A 17,871-nucleotide genomic window follows, 5' to 3' on the forward strand; every position below is an offset into this window, starting at 1 on the left:
AGAATTGATAGTTGCTCTTATAGTTGAACAAGAAAGACTTGCTTTGTTTAATTTATTTACAACACAAATACATATTTATTATTGAATCCAGCAAAATTTCAGAAGCAATGTAACTTCACAGATGATCAACTCAATTTAGTCTAGTATTTGGTTTAATTTTTAGTTTCAATTTAGTGCTTGGAAGAAATCTATTACGAACTAAAACAAGTTTGGTTTTTACATTTTAATTTTGCACCAAATGTATCATAATATTTTTAAAGAATTATTTTCCCAAGTTATGTTGAATTTAAAATCTAAGTTAAACGTCTAGTACAATTTAAAAAAATCTACTTAAGAAACTGATTTCAAAGTTAGGTGAGCTTTTAGTTAAGAGTTACACTGTTAAAGTAAAAATTGGGAAATACAATTACTGATTTCTTTGTTTTTTTAATTTCAACCGGTGATTATTACGCTCTTTATTTGTAGCATGTAAATAAAGTACATTTTTATCCATAAAAATAAAATAGAAAATTAAGAAAAAAACATTTCTTTATTTCAAAACAGATATATTAAGTTTTTATTTCGATTATTCCAATGTTGTTTCATTATTCCATCCTTATTTATATTCATTTTTTCCCATTGTACGTCTTTTTAATAATATATCTCTGATATTATAGTCTAAATGAAAGCTTTACCATTGACTAATCAAAAAATATCAGTAGCTTTGTTTCTTAATTCCCAATTAAAGAACTGCAGAATTACCCAGCAAAAACAATGTACTTATTCATCAGCCAAACATTTAATATTTAGGATATTACGAGCACAAAATAATTAAATTTAAAATAAACATATCTGATCTCTTAATGCTATTGCAAAGTTCTTCTCACTTGGAAATATTTTAGCTAGCCGGCCTTGCTAAAGCGAAAGAAATTAATCTCTGAATGAGTATTCCACGCACGACTTATCCCTTCAGTTTTTATTAATTCACGAATGGATAGATCAGTATAAATAAACATTTTTACATAAGATGCTTTTTTAACAAATTATCTGCACTTATTAATCATTATATATATATATATATATATATATATATATATATATTATTATTATTATTATTATTAACCACTAAATTAGCTAAATATCAAAAATATTCGCCAATTTTTGAAAGTCGCGGAATGCAAATCTTAACAATTTTTATTTTTTTACGATTAATTTTTTCCCTCCACAGAAAACTATTTTACTGGAATTTGTTTCAGGCTATTTGGACCCAATTTTATTGGGCTACGTAGCGCTATATATATATATATATATATATATATATATATATATATATATATATATATATATATATATATATATATATATATATATATATATATATATATATATATATATATATATATATATATATATATATATATGAAAAAAATCAGAATCTCTAGTTTAATACACATGATTTTCTTTGTTTAATTAGTGGTATTTTGGTTCTAAGTTCTGACTAACATAAACTTTGAGCATTTAACTGTTTTTCTAAAAATATCAGACAGATGTTGGTTTTCTTTTGATTCATATATATCAGTTTATTTACAGGGAAAAAATTTTACAAAAAATATTCCACAAATTTGTGCTTCCTATTAATTATAATTATAAACATCACAAAAGAATACCAATATAGGCAGCAATCTGCATTTTTAGAAATGTAATTTAATAAGATATATTTCTTTGCTTAAAAAATTTGAATAATTTTAATCTCTCGGATTTTTTAATAAAAAAAAAACTAGGCAAACAATCAAAATAAGCTTTCCATCCAAAATATACATATTGTTTTTTATTTTTTGGAGACATAAAGATAAGTTTTTTTATGAAACCAAGCGCTATTTTCATCAGTATGTTAAAGGAAAGCTCTCCCTCCCTATATAGTTTCGTAATGTGCCGTTTTGTGGAATGATATTCTGCCTACAAAATTATGTTTGGAAAAATAAAACTAGTATGATCAAAAATCAAACTTTCAATCTAAAATCGTAGGTTAAGGAGGATAATGCATAAGTTTTTTTTATTCAGAAGTTAAGTATATACTTATTATAATGTTAAACGAATATTGTTTCTTAGATTATTTTAAAGGAGAAACACAAAAATCACGTCTTTTACATTCAATCCAGAATTGCTTTGTATTACGTCAGTTCATCACTGAACCGTGTTCCATCTCAGAATAAGGTCGATCTAATAACAGAAACAAAAATAAAGCATTTGCAATTTAATCTCATTTCCTACTGATCAATATCAAAAATTACTCCAAAAGCGAATATTTCCGCCGTGGAGAATAATAAAATAAAAACAGTTTATTTCCACGCGCAGCCTGAGCTACTGCAGCGCATCCTCCCGATCGGAAATCTACCCGACATCGGAACTCAAGGTTGTCGAGGAACTTGTTTTTCTCTATCGAGTTTCGAGTATAGAACAGAGGGCGCAGCTATCGGAATGACGTAGTGGCAGTTCCAGGCACCAGGAAATTATATTCTTCTGAATATTGCGCAGTTTCCGTTTGCGTGTGATACGCTAATGTTTATTGATCGTTGGTATCTGTGAGGGAAATTTCATACTGTAATGAAGTCTAGAAGGGTAAGCAAGCTACAAATGGAAATAATAGTAGAAACGATGGAAGCTAATAAAAATCTTGCTTCTAACCAAGTTTCTAAATCTTATAGAGTTGCTCAAAAGGCGGCAGATTGGAATCTGCTAGCCCTTAAATTAAATCAAGTAGGACAAGCAGTTAAATCTACTAACAAATGGCAAAAAGTGAGATTTCTTTCTACATTTCAAACTAATAATGCTTTAGTACATTATTTTTATCTAAAGTACTCTCTATATTTTGATTTCCTGAACATTCGCTTTGGAATATATAAAATATCCAAAGTCTGTTAGTCACAAAAAATGTAAGAAAATTTTTATAATGTAAGAAAATTTTTTAATATAATATAATGTAAGAAATGTAATGTAAGAAAATTTAATCTAATGTAAGAACTTTTAATATAATGTAAGAAAATTTTTTAAATTATGTCTGAATTACAAATAATTGTTTTAGAATAATTTACTAGCCTAACCCAACCAAGCTTGATGTTATTTTTAAAATAGAGTGAAATGTCTGCATGAAGAAAATATGTGTTTGTGCACAAATAACTTTACAAATGATGAAAATGACTTAAAACTTTAATTTTTGAGAAAATATGATACAGCAAGACTTTTTTGAATAGCAAAATTGTTTTATGTTTCTGTTTCACAAGTCTGAGGAATGAAATCTGCTTGTCTTAAGACGAAATCAATTAGTAATAACTATTAAATTTAATCATGTACTTAATGAAACAAATTAGATATTTTTCTATATTTAAAAAAAATGCATTTAGTTTATTATTTTAGAATTTCATTTCAATTATATTTTGATTTCCAAACATTTAGCGACAACTTTCTTCATATCTTTTATTAACTCAATAAATCATTTCAATATTCTATTTCATATAAAATGAGAACAGTGCGTTAAACATCAGTGCTCGAAAGAAATAAAATAAAAAAATAGTGATAAATAAAATAAAATAAACAAAACAAAGAAGAGAATAAAAAGAAAGAAACCGTAAGTCTATTTCTAATACTGAATTGCTGGTCTAAAGTCTTAATATTTTCAAGTAAATCATGGGATTTCGCAAAAATAACTTCTAAATTACGACCAAATTTTAATTTTTTATAACAAATTAGCTCGTTAGCACAAAGGGTTCAGATATTCCCCTTTTTAATAAAAATGAAAAGGAAAATAATGGCAACAGAAAATGAAAAAATATTTTTCAAAAACGATTTTACAAACGGTGTTTTTCTTAAATCATTCTTGAAGTTTGAAATTTATTTTCTGATTGAAGTATAATAAAAGTAAAGCAGTTCTACAACTGTCAGTTATCAGGTCAAGGTGTCAAGTAGTTTAATGCTACGTAATTTCTATAATAACGGCGAGATGGTGAATAAGTGTTCCGCATTTCGCAACGGCAGCATTTATTTTCAAAACCATCTGGTACCCATGTTTATGAAGATGGGTTGGCTTCAATTGTTTATTACGACAGTTTAGTGCTTTTAACTACTTTGCATTGCAGCTTAAGGTCGAATAGGTTAGGTTTTAACAGCTATAATTTTGAATTGCTGAAAATTGAAAGGGGTTTTTTTTAAACTTTTTTCTCAAAAAAAAATTTAAGTATAAAGTGTATATTTAACTTTATAAATCAATTTCGAAGTTCTGCATTTACAAATTATGCGGACCTAATGTCTAGAACAGAAAAATGTCTTATAAAAACTTATAAAGATTTAGAAAAGGAAACAAAAACTGGGGAACTTTTGGTTAACAGGGCAAGAACTAAATGCGTTGTTCTGGGCAATTAAAATGGACCAATCTCGAATGCAGTAAATACTGAATTTGGTATTGAAAGAGTGACAGAATTCAAATATCTTGACTCAATTATCACTGAGGGAAAAAAAATGAATTAAACACAGAGATAAAATTTAGACTGACAGCTAGAAACAGATGTTACTTTTCAATGCTTACGTTGTTTAAATCTTCTCTGCTTTCAAAAATATTGAAGGTACAATTATATAAAACAATAATTAGATCCATTGTTACATATGCAGCAGAAACTTGAACTACCACTCAGAAAAAAGAAGAAATATTTATCACTTTTGAGAGAAAGATTCTCAAGAAAATATGTGGACCAATCAAAGATGGAGATCTTGATGAATTAGAAGTAATTAAGAGTTAAATAAACTATATAAAGAAAAAGTTGTAATAAATTTAATAGAAACAGAAGGAATACAATAGCGCTGACAGCTGGAGCGAATGAGTGAAAAAAGAGCTAACAACGAAAATTTATGAAGGAAAACTAGTGGTAAAGAGAAATATCGGACGCCCTGGAAAAAGACGGCATGATGAGGTAGAAAGATGTCTGAAAAAATAAAAATCAAAAATTGGAGGATAAGGCCAAGGACCGGAAAAAGTGGAGGCGTGTGGTAAAGGAGGCCAATGTCCTATATGGACTGTAGAACTGAGGAAAAGTAGTAGTAGTACATCAATTTCAGATCCTTCCTTAAAAATTAACTTTTGAGCCATTACCAGTTAATACATGTTTTGAACTATACTTAAAAAGCAGAAGACAAAAATTTAAAAATTAATTAAAAGGAGTAGTGAGATGGTTAAAGGAGATAGGAAGTGGTAAAGTAGTAGTAGAAAATTGATGGGAAACAGTTAAAGAAGTTAGGAAATACTTAAATAGCAAGAATATATTAAAATAATGAAAATAAAACTCCAGTCATGACACAAAAATGGACATATAATTGTCGCGGTTGTACAAACAAGATCCCCACTCAGTATCGATCTTTGTGCTTCGGCGTTGAAAGTAGTTCTTATTAATAGAAACGAAGCTATAGTTTGTCTAAATTGACTGAATTATCACAAGAAACTGGTGCAAAAATCTACACTTGATGATATAATAATTCATTTGCTTCAAAAAATATGAAGATGGTAATAAAATCCAATGTTTTTCGAGTGCTCAAAAATAGGAGCCCATTCTTAAGACTCGCCAGATATGAATGAGAAAAACAAACATGTTTCAAAACACTTCTGTTTTCCTTATTCATGTCTGTCGATCTCCTATTTTTGAGCACTCGATAGATGACTCTTTTATTAGCAGCAAATGAAGTTATGGGTCATCAATATAGTATTTATTTGTGAGCCGCGATGGCTTAGGGGATTAAGCGCTCGCCTTCCAATGAGGTGAACCGGGTTCTAATCCCAGCGATGGCTAGTCGATACGAATTCCGCATCCGGCTTACACCGACCACAGTGCTGACGTGAAATATCCTCAGTGGTAGACGGATCGTGAGTTAGAGTCCCTTTGATCATGGGTTAGAGTCAGTAGCCGACAGGATAACCTTGGAAGGTTCTCGAGATCTTCCCTCTCCAAGTAACGTAAATGCGGGTTAGTTCCATCAAAAAATCCTCCACGAAGGCAAATTTCTCCCAAGACTTGATCCAGGAGTTCCCCTGTCTTCTGGATAGTGTTCAAAACTACAAGGCTAAGGAGTCAACCATTATTAGTCGTAAATCCGAAATTGGGTCGACTGTTCAACGACGGTTATAAAATAAGATATAGTATGTGCAATTTTGTGCTATTTTGTTCACGTTGTTCTACTTTTTTCACTTTGTTTTGATTTATTTATGCGTAGCAAAATATATTCTATCTTCCTTTTGATAGTTATATAGCAGTTAAAGGTAAATTAAGATAGATGTAAGTAAAGAAAATCTTAATTGGCACAATCAAAGAAGTCCTTTGTTTAAATGGAAACTCTTCGGTATTCTTCTTCAAAAAAAACTTTAAAACAAATGAATACTTCAAACCGCTTTCAGACAGCTTAGTGCCAATTTGTCTCAAGTGTCTGAAATAAAGAGAAGTTTTCAAAGTTTTTATTACTTCAAAATAAAAATAAAAACATATAAATAAATAAAAGTTCTTGTTTTTTTCTTAGATTAAATTTGGATGAACTCTTCTTTCTTTTAACCGTTTCCTTGTAAAAAAATTATGGGATTTTGTAAGGACAAGAAGATTGCCGATCAAAATACGAGCATGACCTCCAAAGGGTTAAATTTCAAAGCTTTAGAAAATCGTATTAAAGCCTATATCAAACACTCGCTTAATATTTTGGATCCCAAGAAAATGGAGAAAAAATAAAACATAGTATAATAGCAAGAATCCATATTAAATAAAACCTAACCTTTTAAAATGTGAATATAACCTTAAAACATTCCAAAACAATACGAAATATTTTTCCCTAAAAAATACCTTATTCCATCATAAAGAATAGTAATATGGATAAGATTTTTAAAAAAGCATGAATTATAGCTTAAAATCTCATGGCTAAAAAATTATTGGAAAAATATAAAATATCTCAAAAAAACTTTAATGCGTTTTATTTTAATAAAAGTTTTACGCTATGCATAGTAAGATTAATAAACTCGAAATATCTAAAACAGTTAAAAAATATTAATTTTAAAATACATGATAGCTAACGAGGAATATTTTCTCTAATTCTGACAAAAGCTTTGTAATACGTCAAAAAAACTTATTTGACTCAAAATGTCCTAATGTTTCACATTGGAAATCTTCCTTTGAATAAATTTTAATGATGTAAGTTATTAAAAATATCTTTATATTAAATGCTTCACTATTATTCTTGTGATTTCATTATTTCGGCATAGAACAAAATTTGTAAAACATTTGAATTAAAGAGGAACGTATATTGTGCAAGCTGTTTTTTTTTTACATTTTTGCATGGTGATAATGACACTATTTCGTAGTATTAAAAATCTAATTTATTTCATCATGGTATACTCGTTAAAATATTACTATTTTTTACAATTCACACTGTTTTATCTCTTGGATTAGATTTTTTGATTCTGGATAGTTCTTTATATCTTTAATCTTTATTATTCTCATTGTGTTCTTTTCTTGTGTTATCTAATATTCTAGTGGGGTCGTGATTATCAAAATATTTTAACCCATTGAAAAAAATCAAGATTTGAAATATGTTTAAAGTCATTTTCATTTTAAATTTGTAATGTTCGCAACTTAAAAAAAGCTTTTTTAAACAACCTTTGATCCATTGATTTAATTTTTACATTCTAGTTAGCAAATGATAATTTAGATTATGAATTCAGGCATAAAAATGTACATATTTGTGTAAATATATCTCTTATTTTCAAAAATTTTACATTTTGAACCCAGAGCTATGGGGGTGCTCATAATTAAAATCTAGAATATGTAATCAAAAGATCGATCGGTTTCGTCAAAATATCGATTGAAAATTTAGCCGTATTTATATTACGTTTGCCATGTGTTGAATACGCTATATTTCACTGAATGATTACCCAAGTTCACAATTCTTTCCTTCCATTTGTAAAATTCTCTTACCCATACATAATTTTCTACAAAAAATAAAAGGGCATGAAATTATTAGATCTTAATAACCAATGTAATGTGAAGTTTGAAAATATTAAGTTTAGGCAAAATATTTCTAATAATTTATCGATTGAAAACAAAATCTCATTTTTGAATAAATACATCTCAGGAACTGATTTTGTTAAAATGTTTAATTTAGTCAACTAAAACTATTAACTTCGAAAAAAAATATCTTTAGATATTAAAGTTTCTGGCAATTTTGACTGTAAATTAATACTTGCAACTCGAGAGGTGAAGTGATTATGCCTAACCATGTGACTTCAATCAGATTTAATTGGATACCTATAAGCGACGTCATGCATGTGTGTCGAACCTGATTGGCTTATGAATGGACAAATACCATGATTTATCTGTGATGACGTCACTTGCAGGTATCTAACTAATGACAAAATGAAACGCTTTCATTCAAACACAAAAAAATCATTCTGTATGAAATTATGTAAATGAGTTTTATAAGTGAATGTAAAAATAGGAAATCTTTAAATTCAAATAACTAGTTTTACAGAAATGGGGAAATACCCAAAAAGCAAAAATAGTATTTAAAAGCGAAGGATTTCTATCGGTCTTCAGACTAAACAATGAAGACCTAGATTTCAACTATCCCTTCTATTAAAAATAATAAAATATAAAATTCGTCCAAAAAAAATATATGGTTTTTAATGGAAAATATGTTTTTATATCAAAGTCTGAATCGTTATCATATGTTAAGTGAGCTCTTCAAGCCATGAAATCTTAGTGCGTAAAAATCGAACCATTTGGCGAAAGTTAAGCAGTGTTGAACTTTTTGTTTCTGCACACAGTTCTTCAAAATATAACATTCATTTCAGTAAAAATTCATAAATTTATGATATGGAATTTTAAAAGTTCTTTTAATTTCCACAGTGCTGGGCTGACTTTAAATGTGAAGTGAAGAAGAAATTTGTTCATAATAGTAAACAAGTGCCTGAAGCGGATGGTAGCATACAATTGAGACAGATTTCTGCACTAGATAAAAGAGTGCTTGCCCTCATTGGAATAAATATCAAGAATAACCAAAGCACCCCTGTGGTAATTAACGTTTCTTAATGACTTGTTAAAAATATGCGAAAAACGAGTGTTATCTCTTTGAAGCAGAATTTTTTTTAAAGTATTTTTCTTATTTTTTTAATTATGTTGCATTAATTCAGATCAAAATAAGTGAAAATTTTTATGCTTAGCATTGTAATAATTTATGTTTATGAAATACAGCAGCTAAAATCTTCCAAATATGAATCGTTTCTAAACATTAATTCTTTTTTTCAAAATTGCACTTATTTACAGTTATTCAGATCTAAGCGAAACAGTTATTCATCATTGAAATTTCTTTAATTTACATAATCAACTATTGATAATTTTTTGAATATGAATGAAAAAAGATCAAACTACTTTTTTCTGAGTTTATATTTTAGTACAAATATGATTCCGATAATCTGACAGATATTTTTATTATTTATTAGACTGTTTTTTAATAAATCAAAAATACCAAAATACATTATAATCAAAATACTAAAATATCTTATATTCAAAAATACCAAAATATATTATAATCAAAATACTAAAATATATTACATTCAAAAATACCAAAATATATATACCAGAACCTCGGTCCGGGCAAGGTTGACTCAGCCTTTCATTCCTTCAGTGGGTCGATAAATGAGTATCAAACATGCTTGGGAACTAAACACTAGGGGTTCCGCGTTCAGCTGACCACCTGACCGAAACATCTGCTCCTGCACCCCAGAGCCCAAGGTCAAGAAAACTGAGATGGGCACAGTAGGCCTTGGCCCTCAATGAGCTGTCGCGCCACTGAATTTAGTTTAGTTTATATACCAAAATATATATATATATAGATAAAGGAAATCGGTGTCTATCTGAGTCAGAGCGATAAATAAATGTCGTATGCTAATTGCAAAATGCAGCTCTTTGCAAATGTTGCCCACTCTTTGTGCCACTTTGAGTTTCATACTCCTGTCACCAAATTTTAATAACATAAGTTGTGATATAACTTTTACACCCAAGTGCGTTGCCCTTGGAGCCTTCTGTTCATTAGATTATCATTACTTCAGCAAAATTGGTGGATAAGATTATCCTGAGGAGTCAGTGTTTTTATTGTTTTATTGGAAATTAAAATCTTTTGTTTGCAATATTGTTTTACCTTTTAATTTATCTTTGCTGAAACTAAAATGTTGAGAAAATTTATATATATATATATATATATATATATATATATATATATATATATATATATATATATATATATATATATATATATATATATATATATATATATATATATAAACATGATTAGTTTTGTTACTTTTGAACCATTGGAAAAATTCACTTGAAATCAGGTAGTTAAATTTAAAAATATTGAAATAAGCATTGCTGTTTAAATAAAAAGTACATAGTGGGTTACAAGCAATACATATGAACATACGATATATTGTTCTGAATATATACTGCACAGTTAAAATTTTAATTCTAAAATTACTGTGAAATGTCTGGCAAGAGTCTGTCAATCCAATTAACGGTTTAAAGTTTACAGTAAAGAACATTTTTTACTTTTACATTTTTGAAACCGTTTACAACTAGTATGGCTAAAAAAACATGAATACAAAACTTCACGGTTTTTTAACCGTTTACAAGCAGCATGGTTTCAAAAAAACGAAGAAAAGAAATTTAACTAAATATGTAGTTAAATTGTTTTTTCTGGTTGTTTCACCTATCGTATCATCTAATAGTCCAAGGTCATGAATTGAGGTATGCAAGACACTAAAAACTCTTCAAGTGTTGAAGGAAATGGAGGAAATGTAGTGGAGTTAACGCTGGGACTCGAACTTCCGTCCGGTGAGGAGATTGACGAATTAGCCCTCTCGGCTAAATTTTCCTAACTGGAAGAAACTGCATGGCTTTATTAGATGTGAGATAAAATTCTGTTTATCTGTATTAGGTGAAAGCAGCTAATAAATGGTTTTTCTCACAGTTAAATGTTTGAATACTATCTTATGGCTATTTGACTGTTTTATTATTATTTTTTAATGTTGGTCTCTTCTTTTTTAATTGAATTACCTGCCCACCGATTTTTCGTAAGAAGATACCAATACTTTAAAATTGAAAATCCCTTTATTCCTAATCTGTGTAATGATGTTAATCTAAAAATGAAATCATGTAAATTAAAAATATAATAACTTCGAATAGAATACTGCGATATTTTGTCAGTTTATTCTCTAAAGTATTTTCCTTTTAAGATTACTGCTGCAACTGGGTCTTCGGTGGTCAATAATTTTCCAGATTCATTAGGAACCAACACATCATTCCAAATAGTTGATATGATAGCAGTTGAACCTCTGAGTGAAGCACTATCTATTAAAACTGAAGACACAACGGAATACCTCAACGATGAAGGATTAAAAACAAATGTAAGTCTTATGATGCATCAGTATAATTAAAGGGCACATCTCAAAAGGTGGGAACAATTACGTTAATAGCAGGCAATTCCGAATTGTATTGATATTAATGCTATGTGCTCTGAATATTTACTACTTTAGCAACGTACTTCTTACTTGATTTAGATTAACAATATAATGGGCTTTTTTCATCAATTTTTTGGACGTCATATTGTCGTAAACAATAGATTTATGAGGGAAACTATCAGCGTTTTATACAGTGTGCGGAAAAAAAAAGATAATAAACAAAACACCTTGAATAATTCTTGATCTAATGATCGGTACGTACTAGAACTCAATTTTAATGGTTTGATAGAGCGACCTCAAATATTCGAATTAGTTATTGTATACGATTTTTGAAGTTACGAAATTAGACACAAAATCATAATTTTTCTAAATAGGCATACCTTTTTCTCGATATATTTGGATATTTAACGTTAGGAAGTAGCCGCAATCTGAGAAATATGGTCGTAATAGTTTGGTCAGAAGAGCACTCCAATGTTTGGACCAAATAATAGTAATTTTGCTTTTTGTGTATAGGACTTTTATTTTTTTACGTAAATGAATTTGTTGTTTAATTATTATTGTTACTATTATATAATTTAAAATTTAACTAATTAAAATACATGTCGTAAATATTGTCGTGTAGAAATAAATGAGATTAATGCAGTTAGTAAAACATATTTGTTAAAATTCTTCTTGCATACAGAGTAACGGATAGTTGGTATTTCCTCTTGAAGCACATGAGTTTATATACAATTGAATACGAAAATATTTTTGTAATAGAATGTTCTAAACACTTATGTGAAAGACATTTAAATAAAAAATAAAACTTTAAATTAAAATTGCGTACATATAAATTTATATTTTCTGAGCTTCTTGGGATGGCAAAATCTGGGGTTTCCAACTCGTTTAGGTAATCACTTTAGACTATCGACGTAGATATTTGGTCAAGCCACGCTTAGATATTTTGCCACGCCACATCCATTTAATTACAGATTTCAATAAACTTTTCGCAAAGAAACTTGTTTTTAACACATATCCGCTAGAAACTTGTGTAGTGATATAAATTTAAATTCATTTTTTCGCGTTATTAATGTGAAGAATTTTGATATACTTTCTTTTTAAATTATGCGTAATTCCTACTGTTCGTATCAATAGAATCGGCATATGTTTGCTGATTACTTTAACAAGATTATAAGCTATATGAATGCGATATATTCTATAGTGGTGAAGCATAATATATCGTAATGTATGCATTGCTTAAAAGCATAGAAATCCTATGCTTCTAAGCTTTCTACGCGAGTATAGATATCTCACTCACGGGCAAGTTCCAGATCAAAAATTTACACATGATTGGTAAATTACAATTTGATGTTATGATGAGGTAGTAAGAAAAGATGTAATTTTAAACTTTCTTAAATGTGAATAAATCTTTTGAAACTTATTGGTAGAGTCATTGTTGTTCTAAGGCTAATAAAGTTACGGCTAAGATTTAAGAAATACAAAAAAAGGTTTTGCAGAGATACAAATATATGAAATTCATGAGTAAATTACCAAATGAATGTGTTGTTTTATACTTTGATTTTTAAAATGAGTATAAGAAAATGATGGCAGTAATAACGTATTACTAGCATCATTTTTTTTAAAAAATGTAATAGTTTTTCTATATTTTTTCCAGATGAGTTCTTATGCTATTTTAAGTATTCGTAATATTGTGAAAATTATGGTTTAACTTTTCAAAATAATACTCCTTTTCAGTACATATTTAACCAGTAACTCATCGTTTAAACAATTTTCTGAGATTAACTCAAAATTTCTTTAACGGCTTAACATGACCCGATCTCAGGCACTTAAGTTATGTTTTGAGTTTCAAAAGTTAAAATCAAAAGTTGATATTTTGAGCTTAAGTTTATGATTTAATCTTCTAGTTAATACTTTGAACTTGAAAAGTTAACACTTTGAACTTGAAAAGTTAATACTTTGAGCTTTTAAAATTGATGCTCTTAGTGTCAAAAGGTAATACTTTTAGCTTTAAAATTTGATACATTGATATTTGAGAATTATACCTTCTCTTTAATTTTTCTTAACGAGATCTCCTACGTGAAACTGAGTAGGTATTTTTTAAATTTCAGATTGAATGAATGTAAATTAAAAGAATATGAAAAACATTTTTTTTTTAAAAAATACTACTGACTGCAAAATAGAAACTCAAATACTGCATCTTTTAAGGTTACAATTGCAACTGACTCAACTGTAACGAATAATCTGCCGGAATCTTCAGAGACAAGTACATCGTTTCATATAATTGACTCGAGATCAGTTGAAACTGCTAATGATGAACCCGAAAACATAACCTCTGTTGAGACTCCTTCCATGAAAGTGCCAAAACGAGTACGTAAAAGATCATCGGTGTTAAATAATGAAAACAGTAATGGACTGATTGCCGCTGAAGAGGATACAGCAGCTGCAATTAGGACAGTTGCTGCAGCTATTGAAAAGCTTGCTGAAGCCGAGACTAGAAAAGCTGTAGCTTTTGAAAAATTGATTCAGCACTTCTGGGGCTGATGGTGAATTGATGCTAAAATTACTAAGCATTTACTGTTAATATTTTTGTACATAAAATAAAATTTTTATTCGTTATTTATTAATTGTTCCCATTTGTGTAAAAGTCGCAAATGTTAGTAATTACTTTCAACACATTGTTTAACACTAATGCAACTTGTATAATTCAAACACAACTTAGTGTGTTTTGAAGATGATTGATTATTAAGAATATGAATTAAATATAAGAATATGAATTAAATATAAGAATATGAATTAAATGTAAGAATATGAATTAAATATAAGAATATGAATTAAATATAAAAATATGAATTAAATATAAGAATATGAATTAAATATAATTTTTCTTTTGTTCTTATTTTTTTGGTTTGTTTCTTATTTAATGCAAAAAAATTATAATGCACACCTTTTCTGTTTAAATTTGATCAATGACAGCAAACTACTACAAAATATATTAAAAAATCAATTACACTTATAAAAGCAGCTTAACTCTTTGCTAAACGAATTTAGTGAATATTTTTTGCATTTAAATATTTTCCTTAAGCCGGTTAAAGTTGCAGATTATAATTAGTTGAATCACTTAAAACATTTATTACGTAACTGTGACTCCTATTTTAAAATAAGATTATAAATAGAGATGTCTAAGCTGGCGTCACTATAGGGCCACATTGTGTACCCCCTAATACCCATAATTATTTCCTCTGGTAGAGTACACTAGTACCCGGTGATATAATACGTGGTCCAATATAAATATTATGGGCCAATATTAAGGTACGATATCGGGTCATGTGTTAAAACAGAATATTGACTTCGAATTTCCTCATTTTAAAGCTAATAAACACTCTATTATCTATATGCATCCTAATTAAACTTGATTGTCATATTGTGTACCCCTAATAACTGTCTACTGGAAATCCATCAATAGTTAATCAGTTACAGATGCAACCAATAAGAATATGCTTCTATTGGAGTAGGAATACGAATGGACAATTAGGAATAGTGTAAATAAAATATGGTTGAATGATTATTGAACACTGATCTAGCTCAGACTCTGACTTGGACATCTCTATAAATAATTTAAATACATTAAAAATATATAATAAAAGTTTGTCAAGCTAATAATTTTCTTAAAAATAACAAATTTTGTAAAAATAAAATGTTTATATTTACGTGCCTATTATCTTGTAAATCGGGAGATTTTTTTTATAATAACATGATTATACTAAGCTATAAAAATTGAATCATGGGATGATAATGCAAAATCTTTTAAGAGCTTTATGATTTAATTCCATACTTGAATACCCATTAACTGAAGGGCTACTGTGTTTAATAATCTTACGATTTCTATTACTTTCACCTTTGAGTTTTTCTTTTGTGAAGATAGAGAGTAAATTATAAATAGTAACATACTAATATTGTCTTATCGCTAATTACTTTCGATGCGGTACTTTATTTAAAATCTTCTTGCTTACTTCTTAAAAATTCTATTACTAAACTTTTTGTCCATCCTCTTATTAAGACTATACAAATATTTTATTTGAGCATAATAAGTTACCGAAACATTTTTTGTACTTACAAAAGTTTTAACGACTCTCATTAAACTATTATTAAGAGGACAGAATTAACAAGACATTTAATGAGGCATATCAATGCGATTACTAAACTTTAAAAGGATTTTTTTAATAATTACTTCGATATGAGCTTATTAGTGCTTAGTCTTTATTATAAACGTGAACGGGTAGTTTTTATTTTTCTATGAAAGTTTTGTTTTTGATATTTTTACAAGTGTTGGTAACATTTAATTAAAGTTTTTGCAATTTTTAAATTTAAACCTAGGTTTGTAGAAAAATGATGCACTTTAAATTCCAATTTTAAACAACCATTTCTATAGCATTTTAAAAAGAAACACTCCATTTATATTCGAACATCACTTGTTCCTCTCTGCTACATATGCACCATTCCCCAGTCACGTTGATATTTTTCTTTAAAAAAATTTCTTCCATCTTAAGAAAGAAATGCGTGAACATTTTCGTGGTATTCTGTTTTACTTATTGACGCATTTGCATTAAAAATACCCCCGTTTTTTTTTCGATACGCATTGACTACTAGTGTAGTAGTCGAATACTAAAACAAGCTTTCTTCAAAGTATTGAATACTAATACTAAGTGTACAGCACAGCCATATATCATTGTACATTTTTTTTCAGAGTGGTGGTATTTTGTTTCGTGAAGTTTGTGCAAAATAAACTTCCTTCTAGATTTAAAACTTTGCATTAAAACTTTTATTTCTTCTTTAAATACTCTTAAATGGCAAGAATGATATTAAACACTAAAAAATAACATTAAATTTGAAGTTTCGCAAAGCTACAAATGTTTGAATAAGCATAACTCAATGCATGACATCGATTGCCGTTCTTATGAGCTATTGATAGAGAGTTATAAGTTTCTAAATTAAGGTGCACATGGTCCAAACGTGGTGCAGTGGATTACAACATGTGGCGCTCCATACAGTTCTTGTAGGAAGAGCTGTTTCTCTATAGTTTTCATTAAGATCATTTTATTTCTTTTAAGTCATTGCTTAAGAATAACTTTATCCATTGAAATTTCGTGTATATCCGTGCACTGAGACGAAAAGTAGGGTAAAAACTACAAGAATATGTTAAAATTTACCCTGATTCTAGCTCTAGTAGAACAACAAAAAACTTGATAATTTTTTCTAGCTCTTAGGTAATGTTTTAGGTAAAATTAGCAATAAATTATGGTTTTGTAATACGTGATAAAACTTGGTAAATGGGATAATTTTATCTTGATACCTTAGCATGGCATAAAAAATAATTATTCGGTTAAATTTACTCTTCAGTTATGTAATTTTTATTAAGTGTGGGGTAATAAGAACTGTAATTTTAAAAGCAAAATTTCCGGTAGACCGTTACCATATGAACAGAATCCATTACCATATGAATGACTTAAATATCTTACGTTTTTGCTTAATTAATTCGGATTAATTAGTTCCGAAAAAAAAGCATAATTCGTGCTTTTCTTACCAGAAATGTCATTTCCATACAGTACAGTAATTTTACCAGTTTTTTTTTCTCCGTGTAGCATCTTTGTGGGACTTGGAAAGATTACTACCCACCAACATGATCTGATAAAAAAACTCCTCTGGGATGCCTAAAATCCACTATAATTGATATTATAGCGAAGGGAGTACTAATTCTTGTTTCATTTTTATCGATTAAATAGAATTATCACATCATATTTCATTTAAAATTTTAACCTTAAAATATCGTCTGCACAAATTAATTAGCCTATTGAAGGTCACCCCCTGGAAACATTACGATTGATTCTAGAAAGTGAAGATCTGATCATTAGATCAAACGTTATTTAGGGAGATACGTTTATTTTTTTGTGCTCAGTACATTCCATTGTAGCAGGTTTTTAATCGACTATTGAAAATAATTTAATTTAAAACTATTTTTAGAATATAAATACAGTTTATAGGAAGGAGTTAAGTACAATGGTGACTTAATTTAATGGTGTTATGTGTTGTTGGCAATTTCAATCGCTACTGGGAAAATCTTTTTGTATTAGTGTCAACAATAGCGGGAGAAAATATAAAAATATATTTGTTTCAGATTCGAGTAAAATTAAATTAATAATTTCCTTTATATTTCGTTTGCTGATGTAAATCGTGGATAAAATAAAATAATTTTTTTCAATAAAATATTATCTTTTATTTTTAGTTTACAAACAAAATGCTGTATCTGTGTTCCATTTTTTAAAAACTTCAATAAACGATAAGGTAATTTAGAAAAAAAATGT

At 28.4% G+C, this 17,871-nt stretch overlaps 1 protein-coding gene across 1 annotated transcript; it reads left to right on the forward strand.

The window, feature by feature from the left end:
• The first annotated feature begins 2,463 nt into the window (after positions 1-2,463).
• On the forward strand, positions 2,464-14,132 carry LOC107448017 (uncharacterized). The gene is made up of 4 exons (XM_016063111.4): positions 2,464-2,775; positions 8,904-9,068; positions 11,288-11,458; positions 13,718-14,132. The coding sequence occupies exons 1-4, from the start codon at positions 2,584-2,586 to the stop codon at positions 14,051-14,053; spliced, it is 864 nt and encodes a 287-aa protein (XP_015918597.3). The 5' UTR covers positions 2,464-2,583; the 3' UTR covers positions 14,054-14,132.
• Positions 14,133-17,871: the final 3,739 nt, after the last annotated feature.

The sequence above is a fragment of the Parasteatoda tepidariorum genome, chromosome 3 (assembly GCF_982258835.1).
Source record: "Parasteatoda tepidariorum strain Cologne lab strain chromosome 3, Ptep-v5.0, whole genome shotgun sequence".
In the NCBI taxonomy this organism is placed as follows: Eukaryota; Metazoa; Arthropoda; class Arachnida; order Araneae; family Theridiidae; genus Parasteatoda; species Parasteatoda tepidariorum.